A 26031-nucleotide genomic window follows, 5' to 3' on the forward strand; every position below is an offset into this window, starting at 1 on the left:
TCCCATTGGAAAAAAGTAACTTTCTTTTGTGACAACCACTCTTCTCTGAATGCTTTTCTTGGCAAAAGGTTCGAGGAGTTTTATCAGAAGCTGTTTTTATTGGAATCCTTGTAGCTTAAAAAAAACTAAACTAAAACCAAAAGCTGACTTTGATGGTAAAAATGTTGAATTCGTTGAAAACAAGAAGGCTCTGATTAAGAGGCCTATTGTTATATGAAATGTGGAGGAATAAAGATTGCAGGTTTAAGACATAATCTGTTCATTAAGATTGTAGATTGAATCCCCAAAACTGTATTAAGAGTATTTAAGGTAGTAAAAAACATATACCATGAAGAACGAATGTAGGAAAAATATGAGCTTTTGGGCAAAAAAGCACAAAGCACAACAGAAGAGACAATGTTTTAAAAAGACATTTAATGACATATAAACAGGACTTCATACAGTACATCTTTATTTTAAAATGTTTTACTCATGTTAACAGAAGAAACTTAATGATAAGGTGAAATGTTATCCTACACAGACTACACATAGGTTTAAAAATTAAAAACATCTCTCTCCTCTCATGTCTGAGACCCTGTCCTTAAAACTAAAGGCCTACTTATCAGCTTTCAACTCTACTGATATGAGAAGTCTGATATTCAACTCTAAAAGAATGAAAACACAAGTGTCTCTATTTCTGGAACATATGAGGGAAGAACACAGTGTTAAGTTTGCATTTGTATACTTTTAACCACATAAATGGTCAAATGAATTTGAAGTGGTTAAATATCTTTCATAAGTAAAATATAAATTGATCCAGTTACGCACTTAAGTGTACAGCTGTAATGGAGAAAACATTGCTGCCCTGCTGTATTAAAGTACTATGTATTTCTTCACAAAACACACAGGAAAATAGTTCTCAAATATACATGTAAAATGTTTGATCCATTAAGTCTTTTTCAGTTTCAGACTTTATTTTAGCAAAGCGTATTTATTCTTGAAAACTATTAAGCTTCAGATACTACATAAATAACCACCAGGCATTACCAGTATGAGAGTTTTATGCTATAGAACATTTAAAGTACATACTAAAATGTAAACATTATTAGAATCAAACTGCTAATGGAACAGAGCTTTAAAAAAACACCTTAGATGTACAGTGGACCAAATGAGATGTAGACGTTAGTAGCTTTGATTTCATATTTTTTATGTGAAGCTAATGTTTTGCCAAGTTTGCACAGGAAGAGAAGCTTAAATTAATATGACCAATGCATTTTAAAAATCTAAATGGTGGATTCAATGCTGAACACTTTGGTCCAGTATTCAACTAAGGTTTTGAAATGTGTGGTGCAGTACTTATAGACTTGTCCTCCCTAATTGACTTCAAAAGTTTTTTTTTCAGTACTGAGTTGCTTATGGAGTCAGACCCCGAATTCCTACTTATCTTCACAACTCAAACAAATCTACTACACCAAAAGGCTGGTTTCTTGTCATGTAGCATTTAAATGCTCTTGGGAGAACTGCAGAGTGATGTCTCTGTAGAAATTCTCACCCTACACTATGTCATATGGCTTCGATGGTGAAAGTACATAGTATTAACAATGCACAATGTTGAAAACGCATTTGGTTCCAAGGAGGTGAAAAAAGTAATTTGTCAATAACTGCCACAATCACTGCTCAGATTTTTTTTTTAAGTACTCACTGTACAAATGTTCTGCATGCGATAATTGAAACCAGCATCTGTCACATACCCAGTGGAAAACTACATTAAGTACTCTGCTGGGTCTGGGCACCAGGACGTGTGTCTGAGTCAGAGCTGTGATTTAATCCATGCCTAAAAAGTATTCCCATTTAAGAAAGAAGAAATGGTGTTATTACAGACTTGTCTTTTGCTTTTTTATGCTACTGTATGGTATTACGCTTTAACGGCTGCTAAGATATCTCCTGTTACATGTTCTTTCATAATTCCTAAAACACAGCAAGAGATTCGCAGGAGTAGATGATTTAAGGTGAATATTGCCCTCCAGTGTGAGAAAAAAGAAGACTGAAAGAACATGCACTTTCTGTAGGCCAGACTTCCAAAGTTTAAAAAGCATTGCGTGCTCATAATCATTACATTTCTCTTCTGAAATTGAGGTGCATATACATCTTTCACACTTTGTAGCCTTAACACTGAACACACAATACATTTCAGCTCCTCAGTTCTCAGCCCTGTCTTAATATATCCTACTAGATACTTGTGGAGACTTTCAAAAATTGCTTAAAGTAAAAAAGTACCATCTGTTTGGAAAGCACCACTTGTTGAGTTGGTTGAAACTACTGTAAACAACAGCAACAAGTCACAAGGGTTACATATAATCACATAAATTTTATATTACTTTTTTAAAGATGTTCTGTTTTAAAAATCCCCTTTAAGCTTATGAAAAATGATTACTATGACAAAAAGGAGAAAATAAATAAGTACATGGAACTAATATATACATAATACTGTACATCACACCATAGATTAACTATCTATACCACTGATATGTCTTCCAGCAATAACACACATCTTAAGGCAGGCATGCCAAGGACTTCTGCCTAATGGCATCCACATGACCGGACCACCATATTTCTGTATTTTTTCAAGATGACATTGGAGCTGTCATCGAAGTACAGCACAGAGATAGCGTTTAGTTTGGTCGGTGCACAGCATGGCTTTGGTACATTATCAGGGAACATCAGGTGAACCTGCAAAGAAGACTGAGTTAAACACGGAGTCTTGCTGGAGGACAAACATTACCAAGTCAGAGTGTGCACAGAGAGTGCTGTGTTTCTTAACGGGTGTTCTAGAATGTAACAAGCTTTCTGTTCACCAGCCTCAAGATACTCTTAATCAGATTTTGCTGGCATAGGCACTCTGAGCCTCTGGAACAGGCAAATCACCACATTGTTAATGAGGATTAACCGGGATCCCTTAAGAAATGGCTGGATAAGATCAACGAGCAAGAACAGGATGGGCTGAAAAATGCCCCTCGTTTGTAACCTTTCTTTCACGTCCCCTATCAAGATTTGCTTCTTGAATGGGCTTGCTGTGCTTACATGAGAGACAACAGGTTCCTGGGAACTGAACCATAAAAGAAGACAGGAAGAACAGAACAGGCCCCAATCAACACCTAGGCTGCTGCTGCAGATAATGCAACTTCTACTGGAATATCTAGATTGAAACTCTTCAATTGAAAGCAAGAAGCTCTAGTCCATTCCCTCAATCCATTTACAGTACAGAATTCCCAAAGTTTCTTATAAGAGCAACCAACTGCAAGTGTTCTGAGTCTTGGTGGCATTTTGTCACGCACTGCTGAGTCACATTTTTTCAAATGGTCAGACTGTAATGGATAAAATGCTAATGGCTATAGCATAACCTCACCTTGCACCATTCAGTATTATACAGAAAACATACCAATAACTCGTAAAGTGATACGTACCAAGGTCTGTACAATAGCATGGTTAGTTGCATTCATGTGTGCATTGAGTGGAAAGGAGCATTCTCCATCACAGTAAAAGGCAGCATAACCTTCAGGTGCAATAATCCAGTCCTGTCAATACAATTAAATAAAGAGAAACACAACATATGTAAATTCAGGGACATATCACAATGTCATAAATCTTATCAGCATTGTACATTGAAAGGCTAACGAAGACACATGATGATAAAATCATTTTAAGATACCAGATGCACAGCAAGACATTCACATGTTGATACTGAGAATGAAACTTGTCATATTTTAGCTCTTGCCCCACATTAACAACCCCTGAAACCTCAACCATATTTTGGAAATGACAAGCTTTTTTTTTACAGAAGACATTTTAACAAATTAGCTGTGAAAAAAAAACAGTCGTCTCTTTTGCATGTTTCAAGAAATTATTTTGTGCAAAATAAAAGTGCAATGTCCTATCGATTCTATATAAAAGATCTGAAACAACATCTGAAGTAACATGACACAATGTATCTGCAGTCAGTCACTGGTCCATTCGTACTTTCAGTCTTCTAATGGGTAAAGGTCTCTAACCTGCCACCCCAGATCCCGGAAGCTCACATAAAGTTCATGCTTCTTGCAGGCTTGCTTTTGCTCACTGGTGTTTTGATCTGTGTGAGCAAAAAAAAAAAACACCTTCTGAAGCCATATCTTCAAAACAAAGCAAAGTAGTAAAACGCTGGGCTAGGTATATTCCCCGGAAGAGGTTACAACAGGGTGTTAAAACCAAAACCGTGTGTGTGGTCCTTTGTACAGTTCCATTCTGATTTACGATTGAGCAAAATTCCTAAATGATCTGACTGTCACCGAGAACAATGAACCAAAGAAATGGTCCTCATGCATGTTGATAGCACTCTGTATGAACAAAGACATTATGTGACAGAACAATGCTAGTTTTTGTCAGCTTTACGGTTTATGTGCAAAAATGCAAAGCATACTGTAAACAAGGCGTATGATCCCTGTACTTTGTAAGGCTCAATCTACCAGCAGTTTGATTAGACCCAGCCTGGCTGGTAAACCGGGCTGTAGTAGAAACAGCACTGACCATGAGCAGCTGACTCGAGTCCATGAGCACGAGAAACACGCTGTGATGCTTTTTTATTCACACTCAGAATGGTGACATCCTTTTATATATTTACATCATGTTAAGTGTCATGATTGCTGAGACTCAGAGCATTTAACAATACTTTTTTTTTTACTTTAGGGATGACTTTCTTTACTTACTGTACATGTAACTTTTTTTTAATTTAGGTATTTCTAAAGTGGTTATATTAGTATATTATTCATCTTGAGTCACTGTAAAGCATAAACAAGAAATAATATTTGAATGTCAGAACATTCAGTGGAAATTTGTCTTTGAAGCAGGACAGCATTTTTGTGGTACTGTACATACATCAATGTAGCTATGTGTGTCTCCAAAATCCATGTTAATAAAGGAATTAAAAAGTGTTCCTCTAATTAAAAAAGACAAATATAGTCAAACTCAAAAATAAAAAAAGGAAATTGATTGTTTTGACCATGTTAAAACCTCTTTCCAAACATTAACCAAGTTAATAGCATGCATGTGAACTGAAGTATGGTCAACAGATCATGCTGCATGATTAGAAGACAAGAACTCGAATGTCCCACAAGTCACAATCTTTCACAATTAATGTAAAGATGTGTGTGTCAGTTTGTTAGGGATTGGAAACTTGACTAGTATGTCTTCCTGTTTCTGCATTTTTGGGAAAAATATAACCCAGGGCGCTTCCTAGTTATTGATGTTATACCCATAATGAAACCAGACTTCTTACAACCTTCTGGAGCTGATACAATACTACTGTAGCTGTTCAAACAACGATCTCTTTTTAAAACAGGAAAAACGGGCTCCACCATAATTTCCACTGTGATTTTAACGTTTGAAAGTTCTTTGTCTTTGCGTCCATAAAGAATGAAGAATTGTTAATAAATAAAAATTGCTAAATTAATTCCTCCTTGTTTTGTTTCAACCTGCACAGAGTAAAAATTGTGTAGCTTTTTGTTTTAGCACAGAATAGGATATTGATCTAAGGTGTATTTAATCAACCCTTTGTCAGAAGGCTAAACTAACAAAAATACACAATTACTGTATTTCATGGTTATACTAGAAGTGGGGTGAGAAAACAAATTTGTTCCAAGGGTTCATACACTTTTCCTACCAAGGATGAGCTGATAACAGCTTAGACATATCTGCCGAGCTGGGAGTCCTCATCATACTAAAAAAAACATTTTGAAAGAAGCCCACACATTTGCTGTCAGGGGCAGGAAGTCATTCTTGTTGTGCTATAGCTCTTTAATTATGTTTTCAAAGCCCCATGGTCAAAGGCAACAAACTCAACGATTTTATAGACTACAGATGATGGAGAGTTGTTCTTACATCATGCTAATTTAGATACAAGCAGCAGAGCAGCACATATTCAAAACAAGGGCCTTGATTTAGAAGTTTGGCAGTGAAACATGGTTGTAGTAGACATAACATCCTGTACTATGTAATGGGGGAACTAGTTTTAATGCAGTGACAGTGAATTAAAAATGAGTCTGACAGACATGCACTAACTCACTGATTGCTTTTTATTTATTTTTTAGTATTTGTACAGAGCAGGGATTTTCCTTCACACCAACTAGTAATGTTAGAATAAAAAGAGCTCTTTAATTTGCTTAAATAAATGTTAAAATGGGAGAGTGAATTATGTTTTTACTGTATTTATGTAGGGTGGTGAAAGAAAATGATTTTTGCAGTAATGTTAAATTTATTAATACCATTCATGAGCATGTTCACACATTTGAAAAAATGTTCTTGCATTATTAATCTTTTTGAAACCAAAAAAATATCCATCTTACCAACAACTTTAGGTGCCCTTGAGGAATCGTGATGGCTGCCCGATTTGTTTCTGTTGTTTTTTCTTTTCCCATTCGCAGCTCTCACAGAACGAAGCAAGACTTCGCTGGCTTTGAAAAATGCAACCATAAATGGCTGTTTGGACTGGGGGCCATTTCTGCCAACAATACCTGCAGATTTTATGTTGATGCTTCGCCCTAGAACAGATGTTATATAAACAAGGTCATTTTAGAGTTCACTGATGAAAGTGCACTGCACAACAAAAGAATGAAAAGATTTTGCTAGGCTCACTTGTATCAGTAAATCAAAATGCTGAGAAAGATATGCTTTATCTGTCTATTGGTTTATATTTTTATTCACTGTAGTTCGGACAACATGTGGTAAAGAAGAGTAGTTGCTAATAGAGTGGAACAAATTAAGCTGCGTGGCTTCTGTACCTTCAGAGGAATAAAGTTCAGGAAAATACCACAAGTCCTAATAGCTACTAGAGGCATCCCCTTTTCAAACAAATAGTAGTGTACAAAGAGTATACTGAGTTATTGGAAAAGTAATGTAAAAATGTCACTATCTAACAAGCAGGAGGAAGCTGAGGAATTGTGTGTACCTCATGTATTTCAGTGACTCTTGCGTACCTTATAATTTGAAAGACTTACTCAAAGACACCACTATCTGACATGGTGGTGGTGGAGGGGAGTCCCCATTACCTGTAAAGCGCTTTGAGTGGAGTGTCCAGAAAAGCGCTATATAAGTGTAAGCAATTATTATTATTATTATTATCCCCTTGTCCTGATGCAAATTTAGGTAGCCCACAGCCTATCCCAAAAGAGAAATGTGCAAAGGGGCACTATCACAGGGCCAGAGAGAAAAGAATAATGCAAAACAGCAAAGAAAACCCAATCAGCATATCTTTGGGTAGAATAAAACAAAAATATTGGTGAAAACACACATAGAGACCATGCAAACTTCACGCAAAAGACACCAAAAGGGTAAAAAAATAAACACAAAAAAAGGAAGAAAGGAAATATTACTCAGACAGCTTTGTGTTAAAATAATGTCCCTTCTCCATATAATTCATGGTGCTGGTGAGATATGCTGTTTATTTAGTGTAATACATTTAATTGAAACAATAAACACTTTGTGTGCATAAACAGCTACTTGTTTTTCAGATAATTGTTAAATCATTCAGCACACTGGAGTTTGTCAGAGTCACTGTGCCATTAGTTCAAGCTGCATTTTCCTATTTTACAGTCAGAGCTGAATGACTGATAAAAAGCAAATACAACCATACAAAAGTTCTGCATGCACTGTTTGAAAGCGAACCATTATAAGCAATAATGGGTATTTAATTTAATGGATTTAAGACTGAAGGCTTATGTCATTATAAATTTAAATAATTGTGACTGATTATAACATTAAAATTGAAATGTGATGTTTAAGAACATTGGATAAATATTACACCTTAATGTATTTTACAGTGTATAGTATACAAGGTCTCTGAAGACTAAAGGGAAATGGGAATTAATACTGTACATTAACCTCTTGCCATATTTTTTTCTGTTACCCTGAAGTCTTAAACAAACAATAGTTTATTTAGAAAAATATTGAAAGAATACAGAAGGAAGGAGAAGTTAAGGGGTCTTGATTTGTGGTTTTAGACATGTCCATTCTGTTTTTTAGTATAGCAAACACATTAATTCAATTCAGATGCACGACCCTCCATGAATATTTGCTAGCTGAAACATCCAGCCAAATGCCACAGCTTGAAGTGACCCACTTCCGTCTCTAAACAGTTACAGTTCTCCATCGTGTTTATTCAGGTGTTTCTCTTTACATTCGGTTAACATGTACACAAAGACAAGGAACAATTCCATCACATGGGAGAATGTTAACATTTATACAGTAAAGTCAGGGGCCATATTGAACTAATTCACCAGCTATAATTGTTTAATTATATGACAAAATCTATTATACATATCATACCAGACCTTGAGATTCCACTGCAAAATGAAGTTATATGTTAGGTTATCTTAATTATATTTTAAAAGAAAGATTATTTCTTTTACACTTTCTTACACAAAAAACCTGGATTTTACACCTAACTCAATTTTAAATAATTCCTCTTGAGGCTCCTTCACTTTAAAAAAAATGTAACCTGATATTTCAGACTTTGTGTGAAAACATTTATTTAACATTTAAGGGCCAGTTAGCCATAGTACAGCATTTCTTTTCACTTCCTCCCAAAAAAAGCAAACATGAATTTGTAGGAACAAAGTGATACATAGGTTTCAGGCAGTGCAGTTATTCAATAATGGCAGCAAGGGGACATGAGACACACTTAGAGAAATATTTAATTTCACAATTTGCGTAATTCAATTCGACACCTTTTATATCCATGTCTTTTATCAGTACATCCAAGTATTACATACATTTCTTAGTTTATATGCTTAGAACAACAATCAAAAATGTATATCCATGCACGTGTTTTGTTATCCCAAGAACGTCACCCTGTGTCATGTCAAGAACAATAATTACTATTGTAGGCCTACTCCTGACATGAACATCAGATGCCTTAATGAAAGGGGGAGCGTAATGTAAGCTTTTTATTTGCTGACTAGTGCTGCTATCCTATATCTACAGTAGATGTACCGTAGGTTGACTTTTCTCTTTACTACTCTACCACCACTCTGTTTCCCACTAGGACAAAATACCAAAATCCATAGAAGCATATACTGTACTGTACGAAAATATAAAATAGGTATGAAACAGCACAATTAAGAAAAAAAGGTCAATATTAACAAGCACCGTAAAGCTCAATCTTTTTTGTGAAAATGTCCTCACCCAAAGTGGTCTCGTACATTAGCAGACCCTTGGAGAGTGTGCGGAGAATCGTTTAAAGGATATGCACAGCCACAGCTGTCTGTTCAATGCCAATACTCTGCAGCCCTTCACTGAGTTCCTATAAAGAATCTGTTCTAATTGCCAGGGTTTATTTCTTCTCTTGATTGCTTAAAAGTAAAATACTGCTGTGGACTGCTGTGTTTTGGAAATAAGAGACCTTTCGGGTTAGATTTAAATCCCAGAATTACGCTTAAAGTTGTGGCAAGCGTTTCATGACCACAGGCTCTGTAGCAGGGGATCCCAGTGATCCAATAGAATTAAAAGGTATGCAGAGGAATTTTCTTAAATTCTTTTTCTTAAATTCACTCCAAAGGAAACCAATATCTGAAGCTTGGACATAATACGATACCAAGGCTTCCAGCAACAACAGCAAAAGCAAATTTCAAAACAGCTAAAATCGGCCATCTGTTAGACCTCATAGGACCTGCACTCTACAGTTTGAAATAGACAGACATTGTTTTTCCTTACCGTCTATTGTTTCAACACAAAGTTGGAGGCCCATATTCTGTCGAGGGTTAAGAACCCAATGGTTGCTTGTAGCAGTAATATCAAAAACCAGCCAGCCCCCATCAGAAGCTTTGATCTTTTTTGAATCTAGCAAAAATGTGTCTGCATCCCTGAAAACAAGACCAACAGTGATTAATGAGGGATTTATTCTGCATTTTATGTTTCTGCATTTGCTAATACTCACAGACCACAGACTTCTTCTGTAAATGCAATTTCCTAATCTTTCTTCCTCAGATGAGATCCTGTTGGCTTGAATATCTCACTCCTCTTCCCAACTTGTCACGAATTGAGATTACGAATCAAGTCACCAGTCACTCGTGCGCAAGCGGTGAAAGATTCGGTGTAGTTTACACCACTACCTGAGCACAGCGTGTTTCACAAGTAAAGTCTGGGGAAAATGTGCAGGATGGGGCATTGCAAAAAAGCGATCATTTGAACTTGCCAAAAACTAACCTTGGCCTAGACAGTGGAAAAATAATGGAGAGGGGAAAAAAAGCATCCTGAAAAATTGAATAAAGGGTGAACACTCTAAGAACGTCATAACTTTTTTTTTTGGTCAGGTTCAAGGCTACAACTGTATGCACAAAATTTACAATCAGGTAGTTCCTGTTAATGCCCTTCAATTGTGGTAAAACCAGTGAAGGGCCACACAGGGAGAAAACATGTGCTTCCCCGAGTGATTTGAACATGGAAACAATCTTACAATTCAGGAGGCCCTGACCCAGTACTTAGGAGTTGATTACATAAACAAGGTACCACTGCCTAACTAATGCTTCTGGTGCCTCAGCTTTCACATTTATGCCTAATGGACTTGTATGTGTACAGTGATCACTGATCAGCTCAGGGACTTTACTGATCTGGTGGGCTGTGATTTGTACCTTTGAGTATTATATTCCTAAATAAACCTTTCTCACTCAGAAGAGTGACAAACGCTTTGCTGGTTGGATTAGCAGCAATTCAATTTCAAAACAGAACAATTACATTTTGAGTTTTGAATTATGTCATTTAGACAGAGAAAATACATTGCAAATTAACACAGCCAAATTCTATTTATAGATAAATTATGATTACTCTTTTGAGAAATGGTTTGAATTAAAATAAGCATTTATACTTGAAAGTTCTTTGTTTTGAATAAGTGCAAAAACCTTTCAAATAAACAAAAGGGAACACGGATGCTGTAAATACTTGCATAAATAAAGAGTCTGCAAGCAGCCTTTAAATGCAAAATTTGAGAATGTCATTACACTTAAAGCAAAATATACAATTGTAAGACATCTGGAGTCTCATACAGTATGTCGCAAAAATACTGATCAACACATTAAATCATTAGATATTTAATTTATTATAAGTTTTTTTTTAAATAAACTTTCATAACTGCACTTCAGTCAGATCAGCTTCAGTGCAACTGTATTTGCTGTGGCTTCATGCAGTGCTTGAGCAGACCATACATTGCTATCCATGCTGTATGGAACATGTTGCCCAGCTCTGTAGTTAAAGCTGATACCTTGGATTCCTTCAGGAAATGGCTGAATCAGACTTTCGGATCAATATGTTACTAACTACTAAACAGGCCTGATGGGTCCAATATCCTCATCTTGTCTGTAATCATTTTTATGTTCTAACGTACAAGTCCTGGACTGAACCAAACAACAGGATGGACAACCACAAACGTCAAAACAATGGTAAAAGCCATGACTAATGACTGGAAAAGCGTTTAGGGTCTCTGGCTGAGCTTTGACAAGGAAGACTCGAAGGGGCAGTGGTCGGTGCAGGCTGGGAGGTCCTGAAAGCAGAGTTAAAGCCCGGCAGCCTCATACAGTACATACAGTACTTGCCACTTGGATGTGTGGGCCCACTCAAGTCTGCCTTTAGCTCAAGGGGCTTTAGCTCTGGGGAAGCAGGTGGGTCAGGTAGCTGCCAGCGTATCAGAGCTTTCTGGGGGCCTAACGACAGGGAGGTTACTGGCAGGGCCAGAAATAGCCCAGCAAGAGAGACAGATATAAGGAGGAGAGATAAGTGTGCACTGTGGCTGCCTTAGGAGCAGTTAACCCTCCAGTGACCTGCTGGTGTAATCAGTGTTTCTTACGATCCTACAGGCATCGCAAGAATGAGAAAGCCCAGCGGCTCAGGACTGTTTCCTTGGTGTGGCATGCCCTAGAGAGCCTAATAACTGGTAGAGTTTTCTTCTGCTTTCTAGAGCAGATTGCTGCTTTATTACTGAAACAATCAGTTTCCTCATGGTTTTATTTTCTCGAGCAAACCTAACTCATTAGCATTTATGGGGCAGCTGGGGACCAGTGATCTGAGATCCGTGTGCTGGAATTAGCCTGGCAAGACACCCAGATATAAGAAAGGGTGACTGCGGCTGCACTATGCGTTTAACCTCCGAGCAGCCTGTTGTAAATGTGCACCCTAGCTCAGGATCCCGCAGGCATCATGAGAATGAGAGAGCCCAGGAGGGACGTATCAGGTGTGCACTGGTGAGGCACGCAATCAGGCATGTTCTGAAAACCCGAATGACAGATAGTGTCCGCCTGAGTTAGTACAAATTGCCCTGTTTAAATAGTTATTGCTTTCTTTGTGAAGTAACAGTTTTCTTAGTGACTTTCTTTTCTTGAGCTAACTTGTTGGCCTTTATGGAGAAGCTGGGGACCAGTATTCTCAGATTCATGTATCAACTAATACCCCCACTAGGAGATAAATCCCTCCATCTTAGTGATTCTCTGCACTGCCTCGTGTTCGCTGCTACAAGAGGCCCCAGTGGAAGGCAGCATTTTCATGGAGTTTCTTTGGTTTCGGATTCTTTCCATAAACAGCTTTGATTTGTTACCCACTTAACTGGAACCATTTTGACTCTTTATTGTTCTGCTAAGAATGTTGCTGTCATGGACAAATTTTCTTTTTCATTTTGCTATTTTAACCATCAAGTCTTGGCTTAAAAATAATGGAACTTTGCACACCAGTTTAGTGTATTCAAATGTCTTTTTTCATTTTCTATTACAGTACTTCTTTGTTTTGATCCTTGTTGTGTTTTAGTAATTTATTTGTTCGCATTCCACAGTTGTTCTTTGAACCTACATTGTGTATTTTCCTCTCTCTGATTTATTACAATGCCTTTCTTGTTTAAATACAAGAATGTGGAATTACAGTCATTTTGTTAAATGAGGGAATTTCCTTTGTTTGCAAGTTATGAGGACTGATAACATTTCCAACACCTGTTTTGGTGTTGCTGGGCATTTGCTCCATGGACTACAATAGAACAACAAGGGTCATAAGGTTTAGACCCCTGTCAGAAAGAATTCCATTTCTTTTTGTTTTGTTCTCAATGTGGCACATAGCCTGTGCTTTGAACTATAATTTTCATTTGATAATGGTATTACACATGCCAGAAAAGCATAATATTAATACATGGTATTTTACAGTTTATCATTATTTTATCAATCCACTGCTGTAAATACACTATCAAACATTTCACAGACTTCACACTTTAGGAACGTGGAAGCCACAATAAAATAATGTCTTGCAGAATGCTATCTAGAAATATCCTTGCTTTACCAGGTTATTCACAATTTATCTTCAATTCTGCAATGTACTGTACAAAACATTTACTTAAAATATATATTTTTAAAAATAAAAATGTAATAATAATTGTAATAATAGAGACAGATTAGGGCTTATTTTATAGTTTTTTTTGTGCAGCACATCTAAATGTCCCTTTTTATTTTATTTGTTTTAGAGTAAGGGGTAAGTAGAGAAAGATGTTCTTCAGTGGGTGGGTTTTACTGTGTCAAAATCTCAAAACCCAGTCTCATCAAAGACCAATTGCCACTGTATGTGCAGCCAGAAATCAACACTCCTTTAAGCTGTATTGAACTTTCAGAAAGAATAAGTTTTCTTCCCTATGGTTATGAGATACCCAGAATATTCTGTGACACAGGCTACCTCATAAACAATAAATATAAAAGGAAACCTGAGATTCCTAATTCTTGTACCCAGAAAAGAACATGAGAGCGATTCTAGGGAGAATCTGAGACTTATGAACCCATTGAGTGATCAACGGCAATCGTCTGAACAATGGAACAATGACAGATCTTTATAAACAAGATCACCTCAAGGACTGTTTTTTATATACTTCGTCTTAAAGCAATGTATAAATAATATAATGTATTGTTCAACCGCAATTGCAATAGCTTTGTAATATTATGAAATCTGATATGGAGGGGTGATTTATGATAAAAGCCTGAGTCATAAAAAGGGGAATATAATACTGTGTTATGCAGCAACAACAACAACAAAAAATGTTTTAAATGAACGGAATAAATGAGGGAAATTACATTTTTTTTAAATGATAAAATGGGCATAACTTCAGGAGAAAGAGCAATTTGAATTTAAACTCACATTGAATGAAGTGCAGTTTGAAGAACCATGCTAGTTATTGGTACAGACCTGTTTTGGTATTCCTTGATGACTTGGTAAACGCTGACCTTCAGCGTGCTGTTCTCATACCGAGTGTGGCTGCGATCCTTATAAATCCGGAACTCTGCCGCCGTTACCGCCTCGCCGTCAGGGATTTGAGTCAGATCGAATCGAAATTCCTTGTAATGTCTCCTCTGGTGGGAGAAATCTTTATCTCTTTCCACTGAAAGGAATCAACAGAAGAGAACATAGAAATGATATGGGAATTGCTTTAGAACTGAAGATATAAAGGAAAGAAGTGTAAATGTTATGCATATGCAGAAAGTAACTTAAGGCATTTTGTTATGCTAAAGTAAAGTTTCACAAGTTGATTTCTACAAATGAAGCGATTTATCAAAATCTTTAACATTCCAAACCAAACCCAAACAGTTTGACTACTAACACAAACACTATCCATCCCATTAAATCAGTCAACTGACTACAGGTAGCAGTTTAGAGACAGGCCAAGCACTGTTTTTTCACAACCTTCTCTACCAATGATAAATGGGCTGTCAGTGAAGAAAAACAGGCCACATTCAATTAAAGACACTTTCCCCTGCCTTTTAATTTGACAAAAAAGGATCAAATTCTTCTGCAAGGTTTCTTCATCTCTTCTTAGCATATTACCTCATTTTTTAAAACAAAGATCTAGAAACATTTGTTTGGCTAAATAGATAGTATAGTTATTTCAGCAGGATCAATAAACAATTCGTTATCTTCTTTAAATGCTTTTGGAGGCCAGCTGTGTGACTGGTGGTCATTTTACCAGCACAGAAAGCATAACAGATAACACTAGAATAAGCTAAAAAAACAGGCAAACATTCATGATATGCAAATTGACATAAAACATTACTGAAGTTCATTTTACAGATAACAAAGAACAGCAAAACTCATATATAAGAATCTTTTACTTCTGCCTTTCAGTAAACAAGTTAACCTAATGGAACCCACATGGATCAATTCAGGTAGTACTCAAGTTAAAGAACCAGCATACAGTACATGTTGTATGCTTCCTTCGTAATATACTCGAGGAGGTGAAATATACAGGGTCTTGGATATGGTCAGTGTTTTTTTTAGTCTTGTCAAATGGTTGCACATACTTTTCTGTATAATTTAATGTATTTCTAGGGATTTCCTCTGAAGTGCTGGATCAATGGCACATGAAACTGAGCTAGTCTAAAAGCTGACAGCGTTCCACATGCAGCTACAAAGTAACCCTACGCACAGCTCCCTGCAATCACTCCCAGTCCCCGTAGAGGCTCGGCTTGTGTACCCACGACAGCATTCGATTTTCAGCTGGGTCGGATTTCAATTCATTTCGACTCAAACACTAGAAAGCAAGCAGGTGGCAAATAATTTCTCGCATTGCAAACTGTAGAACACAGAAATTAAAATGCATTCATTTATATTCTAGATATTCAAAATGTATCAATAGTGTTTGAATTTTAAAGGATCTTGCAATGTGGAGTCCATTAGAGAGACAGCGGAACACACTCACATACTGTAACACAGGTTACAACAGCAAACATCATGGCATGGACGTTCCTGGCTCAGGGGAGGATAACAGATTTTAGTAAGATAAACACCCAAATATTTCTCATAATTCTTAAACATTTTAATAAACAACAGTTTCTGAACTACAGAACTGTAGTAAAAGAAACCAGCTTATCAAATGTTTTTTTCTGTCCGTGGTCTAGCACTGCAGTCGTACAGGGGATGTTTTGTTCCGGGCACAGTTAAATGATAGTTTATCTACAGTGAAAGCCTGTGGTTACTTAACACGAGAAGGTCAGAGGTTGTATGGGATTTTTACTGGCATTACTCACTTCAGCCTGTAATGACTAGTAATTGGAAGCAGAGACTGAAAATATCAAACATGTTGGGTGACAGATAAGCAACCGATTAATGTAGAAGCCTCAGTTACAAGACACTAAAAGGTCACAGGCAAAAGGAATTCATTGCTATCCTGCTTTGGAGAAACCGACACCCAATTTGTGTCTGAGCATTTTTTTCTTTTGTATATACTGTACAGAACTATAATAATAACAGCCACAAAATATAGTTAATTAGAGTAGAGGCCTTTGTGATAAAGATAGCTAGCGTCTGATATCTGCTTTGTTGTCTAGTATAAACTGTACTGCTCTGATGGCTGTGAAAGTACTAGTATCTACTGTACCTACAGTATTTCATATGGAATACACTTTCTTTATAAGGCATAGTCATCCAATTTCAAATGATATTTCAAATTTGTTGGCAGCTATAATTTAACACAATATATTTACCCTATACATTTTATGCAGACCTATTAAGGTGTTCAATACCTGCATGGAATTAGACTGATTCCATAAATCTAAGAGATTTGCAAGATAAAACTGATTATTCATATCAAAAACTGTTTCAAAAAGTACTTTTTTCTTCTGTAGATTTATGTCAGTTTCAAGACAAAGGAAGTGCAAGCTAAGTGTGATAAGATTTTAGGGAGACGATGGTCTCATGAATGTTTCAAATAACGATTTGTTGTCGTGGTTTTATGGCTGTAAGATATTCACAGTTGGAATCAGTCTGGAAAAGACATCAGTGGGAAAGTTCTGAATTGTTTTATATATATATATTCACACATACAGTACCTTATTGTGTATATGTGATTCTCATCTTCCACAATACTATTACACTGTTTACAGGAGATTAAATTATGTCTTAATATTATTAATTGTCACAGTGCCATACAGTTCATTTTAAACTCAGAAATAATTACTAACACATGGGAAAATGAATATAATCTCAGAGGTCACAATGCACAAACATATATTCAGCACTTAATAATGAACAGCAAGAATGTTCGTGGTGATTTTTCTTGGGAAAATCTGACAGGAACGTTTAATCTTACTTTCATCAGTCATAATAATGCAGCCTTAAGGACCTTTTATTTCTCTGTACCTGTTATAGAAGATGAATTTAAGTTTTCACTAAAAATGTAAATATATTTAGTTGATGTAGTTACAATACTTGTATCTGAAATGTGCAGTTAACAGGTCATAGAACACTCCTTGTTGCGAAATTTAAATTACTTAAGGTACTGTATACAGTATATAGCCTAACATGTACCTGTATATATAAATACATTTGTATTTATAATATTTATATATATAGTAGTCAATGGAACAAGTAATAGGTTTATTCCATGCTGAAAACAGAAGAAAGAAAACACAACGTTTTGGCCGTCTTCAGGTGTGAGAAAGACAGGGCCAGAAGAAGCACGGGAAGAAGGCTCTACGGCCGAAACGTTGTGTTTTCTTTCTTCTCTTTTCAGCAGGGAATAAACCTATTACTTGTTCTTTTGCAGCCTACGCATGCTGGTGCAGCTACCCACCTGAACTATATAGTATTTATATATAAAAATATGATATAGTATATATACTGTAGTATTTGTGTAAAATCTGATAAATTCAATAAATGTTACTACTACAATCTATCTAAATGAAATTAGCTTAGATTTCATCCATTTTTTCTAGCAATGAATGACATTCAATTCCTTACATTCTGCCCAGAAACACATTACTATGAATATTCTATTACAGTGTTCTAAATTGCAAAAGGAGAGTGAGGAATAAAATCTGGTGAAAAAGAGTCTGTGATCTGCCAACAAATAACACAATATTCCCAAGACCATATCCCAGAACTCCAGGAGCCTGGAGAGATCGGCGCATGCGGAATGATCCACGACAGTAATCCGAACATTTGCCAAAAACTGTGCAGATACCAGGTAACGTTCTCACACTATTCAATGAGCTGTACCACTGGTCAGCTTTATCTACACTTCACAAAGGCGCAGTTCCGTCTCTCTCTTCCTTATGTCTTCACATACCACAGGCCACAAAACAAAGCACCAGGCTTTGCTATGTTACTAAGCCAACTTACTTTGATCTAAAAACATGCTTATTTTGTGACTTTCAGAATTAACCACTGTGGTGGATAACAGGTGTGTGCAGGGCAACGGACAGGTGTAGATTAGCCAGGCCATCCTGCTATACAAACACTGACCCCACCACCACCACCGCCGCCAAAACAAAAATGTGGTTCAACACATTTCCCCAGGTGGTTCTTGAGAAGCAGCAGAAAGCCAGTTCTGGAACCCTTATGAAAATAACCAAAAGGTTTCTAAAGAACTTACAGCCAGGTCAACTGTAGGTTATTTTGCTTTGGGAAGGACCACCTGTATACAACAGTGTGAGCCCGTGAACTGGTGTGGAGCTCACGTGGGCTGCTTATAACCAGCTCACACAGCCAGAATAATGTATGAATGCTGTATGTGCATTCAAAGGCACGTTGAAAGAGAAGGCACCAGCATTGCCACTGTTTCAGTAATGTTCTCATGGATTTACAGTGATAATCTGAGAAAGGTGTATGGTGACAAGTCACATACGCACTGAGGCACTATCACAGAGATCTTCAGCAGCGCCGAAACACGTTCACGTCCACTTGAGAGCTGCTCTGGGAGATGTGTCTGGTGTGCCCTGCTAGCTGTTCTCTCCACGACAGCATGAGGGTGATGTGCCGTGGAAATACCTGCATTTGTGACTGAATGTAAAGAAGATTATCTGCGGCATTCATCGGTTGTAATCTTAGTAAGGAAAATATCTCGCATAACTAGGAACATCAATACACATTCGTTTCTTTGAGTTTGCTACACAGATTGTGTACTTTCACATTTTGAATGTTACCCAACATGTAAGAATATAAATGGAACCTAAAAGCTTGCTTTTCAACTGATTACTGCCAATTGGATTCAAAGCATTTAGGACCCTGTTCATAAATCTTTCATTTACACATTAAAATGTATATTTCACTTCTAGTTTTGTGTTTATATTGGACATAAAGCTCCATGTCCGAAAGACGTTTTGGGTCGTCCTTTTATTCACGGTGTAATTTTGAGTTACTTTTCGACAATGACTTAAGTTTACTTTCATCACGGCAATATCAACGTTTAAAACAACATGTGGGTTCAAGCTTTGAAGTAAAAGCAATGTTCTACCTGAAAATTTGAAAAGAAAAAAGTTTAAGAAAAACAAAACTCCTCGAGTTTTTTTTCCCTTTAACAACAGGAAATAATTAAGACCAATTATCTGCAGGTCAGACAGTCATCTGATAAGAGTTAGTATGAACAGGCCTGCAAAATGTCAAAGGTCAGGGCTACTGAGGCAATATAACGCTAATCATTCATATTATCTTTCGCTCTAATATCGCTTCATGAAGCCTTCGTTAAAAAAGGCATCAAATGCTTTTATCGTCATTATTCTCTTTTTCACGAACGCTGCAAATACTAGTTTATTTCTGGGATGGAATATCTCATCGGCCATTCTCTTCGCTCTTGCGATCCGTGAAGATGATAATGACGACTGTAATTGTTAGAAGTATTACTGCAGTATGTTTAACTTTTGAAATCTTTCCTTGCCCCCCTCATTTCCTCTCTCGTCGTACTTGAGTGAATTAATGATTCCGAGACCTTTTCTTCACTTTGACTTTAAAGGCCCCACAGTCTCCAGCTGGAAATTTTTAATAAAACGTAGAAATGCAGCTTCTCGGAGCCGCTGCCTTTGCAGCCGGGGTCGGCAGGCAGCGATCGGGAGGACAGAAAGACCAGAGAAATGTGTGGGAAGTCATTAGAAGAGAATAATCCAGTCAGGGTTTTCGAAATCCCCAGGGAGCCTTTTTTCACACAGCAGTTAAATTGGCATCTTGCTGTTTTAATTTAAACCGATAGCATACATAGAGCCTACAACGAGAAACCCGAAACGAATCGATTTGCAAAGGAAGAAAGGAATCGAAAATTGAAAACGGGGCCGTTTCTGCAATTCAGAAATAGCGGAAAGATTCTTCCTAGGTGATTATTCAAAATCACAGTTTTAACCTTAGTTACGGTTTAGCGTGACATACTTAAAGTTGGTATTGATGAGCTGTAGTTGCAGTTCAAATTTTGTCACCTTATCTGTAAAATACTATTTGTACCCTACAATACTGGGAAGGGTGCCTTGCACATTCATTTATTTTATTCAGCATATTTAGGTTTATACTGTATAGCTGTAGCAGATAGTATTCGTTTAGGAGCCAGTAATTTTTAATGTAGCTACTCCTGCTGGGTTTACGTTTATTGTTATTATTACTATTACAATATAAGGGGTTTAATCTTTTTTTTAGCTGTGGCCTAAGCTCCTTTTTCAATTGAAGTTAATTTTATGGTCGTGCGGAATGTTGCGGTGAATTCCGCTTGCTTAAAACCGCTGTGAAGACCGGGAGGAAATAATTCGTTTTAATAGTAAAAGACTACGCCTGTCTATATGTAATGAAAAGAAAATATTTTATTGTATTGGTTTATATAACTCCCAGATGTTTAAACGCTTGGAAAGATATTTGCAATTTGTCAATCTGAACCAAGCCAACTGCATCATTTAGAAACGCATCGCAGTCAATTGAGATCCAGTAGTAACGTATAGTGCATTAGACGGGAGCAGCTGTTGTGATTTTGAATTATTCACTTTTTATTTAGGGGCTGTGAACGTTAGATCCAATCTGGTGGATAATCATGTACAAAACAAAGTGGGAAAAAATGTCCTTACGATCTGACCATTTGTTTGTACAAGGAATAAACAGCAGCAAAATAAGAACTTGATTTAATCTTCCAGCTTCTTAAAACTATAAAGAAAAAAATCGGTCCACAACACTCACTCAAACGGAAATTAGAGATGCAATGATAATTTCAAAGAAGCTTGAAAAAACATTTGTTTTATTAACAACGCATAAAGAGGTTCGCTTAATTATTGGAATATGTTTCTACTGGTAACTGTTTTTACTTTACAGATAAAAAGGCAGCAGTTTTCTTGTTTCTATTTTGTGTACCCTATAGTCACTCGGGGTCCCGTTCCTCATTAACTTGATTCAGACAAGAGTTGCGTAGCTTGATTTTGCATTCCTACAGTATATTTGCTCTCTTAATTGCATTCTGTACATTGCTGTTGTCCCGTTGGTACAGTGACTTGGATCACACCGTTATACGTTGTGCTTATTTACCTTAAGAATAATAATTTAGTTTTGATTACCTACTGCTGTAGGTTTTTAGTAGTTTCAGATGTTATATGATATGTATTATAATGTACACGAAAGCAATGTCTAAGCTGCACACCTGCTTCCGATCTAGTGAAAACCTTTTAAGAGATGAGAACGAAACGCACTGCTAGTTATTACAAAAATCAAGAGGAACTAAAAATTAACCTGACGTTCTGTTGTTTGCAAATTACAGTCTTTACAGTAAACTCGGTAAAAAGTTATTAATTTGAACTCGACAGTATTTACATTAGACGGCTTCGGAAACAATGAACTTGCTAGTCGAAATCAATGACAAATGATCCGTTTGAAACTTTTCACCGCTAATTAAAAGTGTGGTTCAGTAATTTAAAAAGCAATATACTTTATAATGATTTAGCGTCAATATGCCATTTTGATACAATAAGAAGGCAGATCATGCTACGTCCACTGCCGCAACTATGTCGATAACACGTTAGAACATTTCCCAACGCAGAATTTCATGAGCCTGAAAACAGAAAATATACTAATTCATCCAAGCAGCTACGCGCGGCAGTGAAACTGGTGTAGCTTCCCCCCATGAATACTCTGCTCTGTTTTTGAAGCTCCTGTGAAGGCACTGCTCAATATCCTGGAACAAACGCGTTTTTGTGTGCTAAATCACACTATCCAGAGGCTCTGGACGCATACCTACCTAAGTTGACAAAGCTCATAACCATATCGGCATCATTCAGAAAGTTGGTGTCGTGTGCGGTCGCCAGAGGAGGGCTTTGACTAGTCAGGGGGCCTGCGCGGTACGACTGCGCCGCACGGGAGTACTCGTGTGGAGAGCCGTAGTACCCCTTGCGGGAACTGCTCTGCGACTTGCCGGGGGTCCCCTTGCTGGTACTTCCCAGCACCGCGTCCTCTTCCTCCGTGGACATGGCATTGTACAGGTCCAGCATGAACAGAGGCGCGGAGGAGGCTTGCTTGCCCGGGGAGAACGGCCTGGGACGGTGCGGCAAGCCCAGAATCGAAAGGATTTCTCTCTGGATTTCTCTCCGCTCGTGGTTACGCAACCTCCTGTAAATAAAACTCGAGTGGGCATGGTTGTCGCCCAAGCCGCAGTGTACGGAATCAAGAACACCCCAGCACATCCACAACAGCCCAAGTGAGGCTCGGCAGAAAAGTGTTAACGGTTTCATTGTTTGAGCACGTTAAAACTACCCGTTGTCTACGCGCAAGCAGATTTCTTTAGGTTTTCATGTCAGTGGAATCACTGTAGCAGACGTCTCCCAATTCGTAAGTTAGCTTCTTTCTTGTCGTTATCCTTTACCTCAGTACGTATTTTACATCATTGTAGAGTTGCATTTTATCACTTAATTTTCCAAAAGTCCTTTATTCTCTCGGCGGTCCCTTTATTAATTCCCGTCGGATCCTATTCGGATTCCTTCTCAGTGCTACTGTATCACACCAGTGTGCCCGCGCACGACACCGTGTGTCATTGGAAGCGCTGGTGAGCTGAATCCTTCGTGTTCAGAAATCCCCAAATGATATCATTCACACACACGCGTTAAACACACTGAAACGCGCCGTTGAGACGTTTAAAAAAAGTGAACTCCTCAAAAAAAAAAAGCGCTTACTGATTCTTCAGGCGGTGCTCTTACACCTTGCGCCTCTCGATGCGCTCATCCAGCAGGTACAGCAGGTCCCTCGAAGCTTAAGCACAGAAAACGTCCTGTATATGGATACAATCTGTTCCCCCGGAGCACAGATGACTATATATATATAAGTATAAGCAATTTGTAAGTGTGTTTGTATTGCAATGCTTAACGTCAGCACTAAAGTATATTCCAAGGGAATTTGTGGAAGCCAAAAGTTTCCAAAAGTCCATCCCACCCTGATCCGTGAGTGTTGCACGCACCTCTAGTGGCCGCAGCGCTGCAGCTTCAGTGACAGGCAGATGAAATGCGCTGCAGCCCCGCTGTGAAAGAGGAGAGCTGCTTGTAATCCGAAACGACTTTAAACCAGTCAATGAGGAACAACATGAGCATTTAATTACACCTATTCTAAAGGAGAATATAGCGTTTGTGCGGCCTGGCTTTTATCATTTTAATGGTACTGCCATTGAATAGGGAAAATGAATTCTTTATCGACAGGCTATGCGTTGACGTGTCTGAAGTTTTTAATATTGACACCAGTGTGTATGTCTTTGCAAGAAACAAAGACATGAAGGCGAAAGAGAAGTGGGCTACTGAAGGACATCTTATAACTTACTGTCACATCAATAGCCATATGCAGCACAGTACGTAACGTACACATTTTTATTTAGTGAAAAGGGAGAGAGCGGTTTTTGAACTGGTAAAAAAGGCCATACTTTGCTGTAGAAATAATAGCTGCTATTCCGTGAAAAGGTAGCTGCAAACACGTTTTCTCTTTTTCGGAGCTACAGCTTATGTCTAGGCTAAGGGACCTTCTGCGGAGAGCTAACCGCGGAGGATCCAAGTGAAACGCAAAATAAAAGCACAGATTTGGTTTATGAACCAATGAGAATCTCATCGCATTCAAGAAGAACATGCGTTCCGAACACTGAAGGCACATAAAGGCCATGCAAATCATGTATCACAGCTCGTTGTTAACTTCGAAGCACATTCGTTTTCTTGTATGAAAAAAACGCAAAGCTGTTACATAAATGTATTGTTCGTTGACGGAATTGTTTTTCTGTTAAAAACCCAATTGAAGAGCACTATCAAAACCGTACGACTCAAACGTCAGATGTACTCAAAGTTATTTGACTCGTAGGTGCCCCTTGAATAATACAAAGAATTTCAGTGAATGAAGCAATTTTGTGGCGCTTTTCTTTAAACCTATTGTGCCCTCTCCGTCCTTCAACCTGTATACCAACACCTGTCTGTCCCAAGGCCTCCCGCAGAGAAAGGCATAATTACAAGTTCAGCATCTGAAATGCATCCAAAGAACTTTTGTTTTCTTTGTCGATGCTCTGGATGAATGTGTTCTCGAAAGGAAAGGTTAATTCAATCCAGAGACTGCGCATATTATAGATCATAGTTTTTAAAATTTACGTAAGATTTACGTTTTCTTTCAGGATTCACAGTCCAAGGGATCTACAGTATTAGAAAATACGGACATGTGAACAATCACTCTTTCTGCATTAATATTGTTTTTGTTCTTCTTCAATTTGATCCTAGACGTAAGACTTTTGAACTGCAAATACGTTTTTGGTTTCCGGCCTACACAAGTGTGTATAAAATGTACCGTTGGTGAAGTTTTTAAAATAGTCCACACTCGGGCTGATTCAGTAAGTCTACAGGTTGCACAGATAGTGCGTTTTGCTGCTTTTCCCTAAAATTGTTGTGTAATGACTTCAGTGAAATTAAACGCCTACCACAAAAAAAAGAATTAGCACACACACCTATTTTCATCTTCAAAGTGACTTGTACTTCAAAAGACACGCCCTGCAGATAGCTACTAATTACAGAGCCAGTGAAGTAGGTTTCCTTGTGAAGCAGAGTGCATTACTTCCCAGGCTCAGCATGCAAACACAGGAATGCGAGGTAAAACGGCTTCAGAGCGGACCAAAGGCGCGGGCGCGAAGCTTCTGCTCGTGTTCACGCCCATACTAAGACACGCAGGTGTTAACAAATATAGCCCGGCGACGTTATCGTTGACTTTTAAAATAGTGGGGCTACATTAAATTTTTTTTGTGTAAATTAAACGAAGTACTTACTTAATAATATTGATCTCTTTAGCTCACCGGGCTGGGTCCCTGTTGACGCGGGACGCGGGAATCCCAGGTTCGAGCCCCCGACGGTGCGGGGCCGACCTAATGCGGCAAGGGCGCCCACCTGAACCCCCGTTGCGTTACAATATTTAACTTTTAAGAACTAATATGCATACATACTATATGCATACCATACGTACCTTTAAGAATCATAAGACGATTCTTACGCTTGTTGCCTTTGTCATAAATACCATTTCGTTCATAAAACCGCAGGCGTTTCATACCGTACTAATACGCAGACAACAAGCTTCAGCGACAGGATTGTCTCCATCAGTCGGGTTCGGAGGGCAGACTTACACTTCAGTGATTGGTAGACCTGTACAGATTGAAGGAGAGGACAAATTCACGGGACAGTCGAGAGAATGGAATAGGAACAGAGTGCGGCAATACCATGATGGCGGTGAGGGAAGAGTGGGGGATTTGGACTTGCCAAAGGAGTTGCTATGTACAGTATACAGGCAGATGGTAAAAGTACTTGAATATGTTATCAACATACGCTTAACAATCCTTTCAAGTGTCTACTGGAATAGATAGTTATCCACCCCCGAGTGTCGACTCACCGCCAGCATCCTGTATTTTAAGAATTAGTATCTGCCTATATTATATTATAATAATTCGAGAAAAGCTCTACGAGGGTGTAATTCGTGTTCATGAAAATGATGAAGTTATGGTATCAACTGAAAGTGCTCGTCTCGTTCCGTCTAAACAAAGCTATGGTCGTCCCACGTCCCAGTGTCTTAGAGACACTGTTCAAGCCACGTTTCAGCTTGAAGAGACCACCAAATTACTGTATGTTTTAGGATTTGGGTCTCTTTTGGCAATAGGGTGCGATTTGTCTTCTAGAAGCAACGATCGTTTTGAAGTCCATGGCCTACTGCTAACTATTAGTCATTAATGGTCCCATTGGGCGATTCTTCAGAGTGGGCTCTGGCCTTCCTCATGCCCGCTCTGAAAGTCACGGA

General features: G+C 38.0%; 1 protein-coding gene across 1 annotated transcript; it reads right to left on the bottom strand.

Annotated features, from left to right (window-relative positions):
* Positions 1–399: 399 nt before the first annotated feature.
* bmp5 (bone morphogenetic protein 5) lies at positions 400–23307 on the bottom strand. Its single transcript, XM_088610658.1, has 7 exons — positions 21983–23307; positions 14203–14395; positions 9718–9866; positions 6354–6548; positions 4029–4105; positions 3444–3554; positions 400–2709 (listed from the first exon to the last, which is right to left on the bottom strand). The coding sequence occupies exons 1-7, from the start codon at positions 22470–22472 to the stop codon at positions 2560–2562; spliced, it is 1365 nt and encodes a 454-aa protein (XP_088466784.1). The 5' UTR covers positions 22473–23307; the 3' UTR covers positions 400–2559.
* Positions 23308–26031: the final 2724 nt, after the last annotated feature.

This window comes from Lepisosteus platostomus, chromosome 17 (genome assembly GCF_059453375.1).
Source record: "Lepisosteus platostomus isolate fLepPlt1 chromosome 17, fLepPlt1.hap1, whole genome shotgun sequence".
Taxonomy (NCBI): domain Eukaryota; kingdom Metazoa; phylum Chordata; class Actinopteri; order Semionotiformes; family Lepisosteidae; genus Lepisosteus; species Lepisosteus platostomus.

Bases quoted from the DNA above. Each gene is read 5' to 3' on its own strand.
- bmp5 (XM_088610658.1), bottom strand. From the start codon at position 22,472: ATGAAACCGTTAACACTTTTCTGCCGAGCCTCACTTGGGCTGTTGTGG. The intron at 4,106-6,353 runs GTAAGATGGATA...TTGCTCACACAG, and splicing joins AAGGGCACCTAAAGTTGTTG to ATCAAAACACCAGTGAGCAA. The intron at 2,710-3,443 runs GTACGTATCACT...TCTTCTTTGCAG, and splicing joins ATGCTATTGTACAGACCTTG to GTTCACCTGATGTTCCCTGA.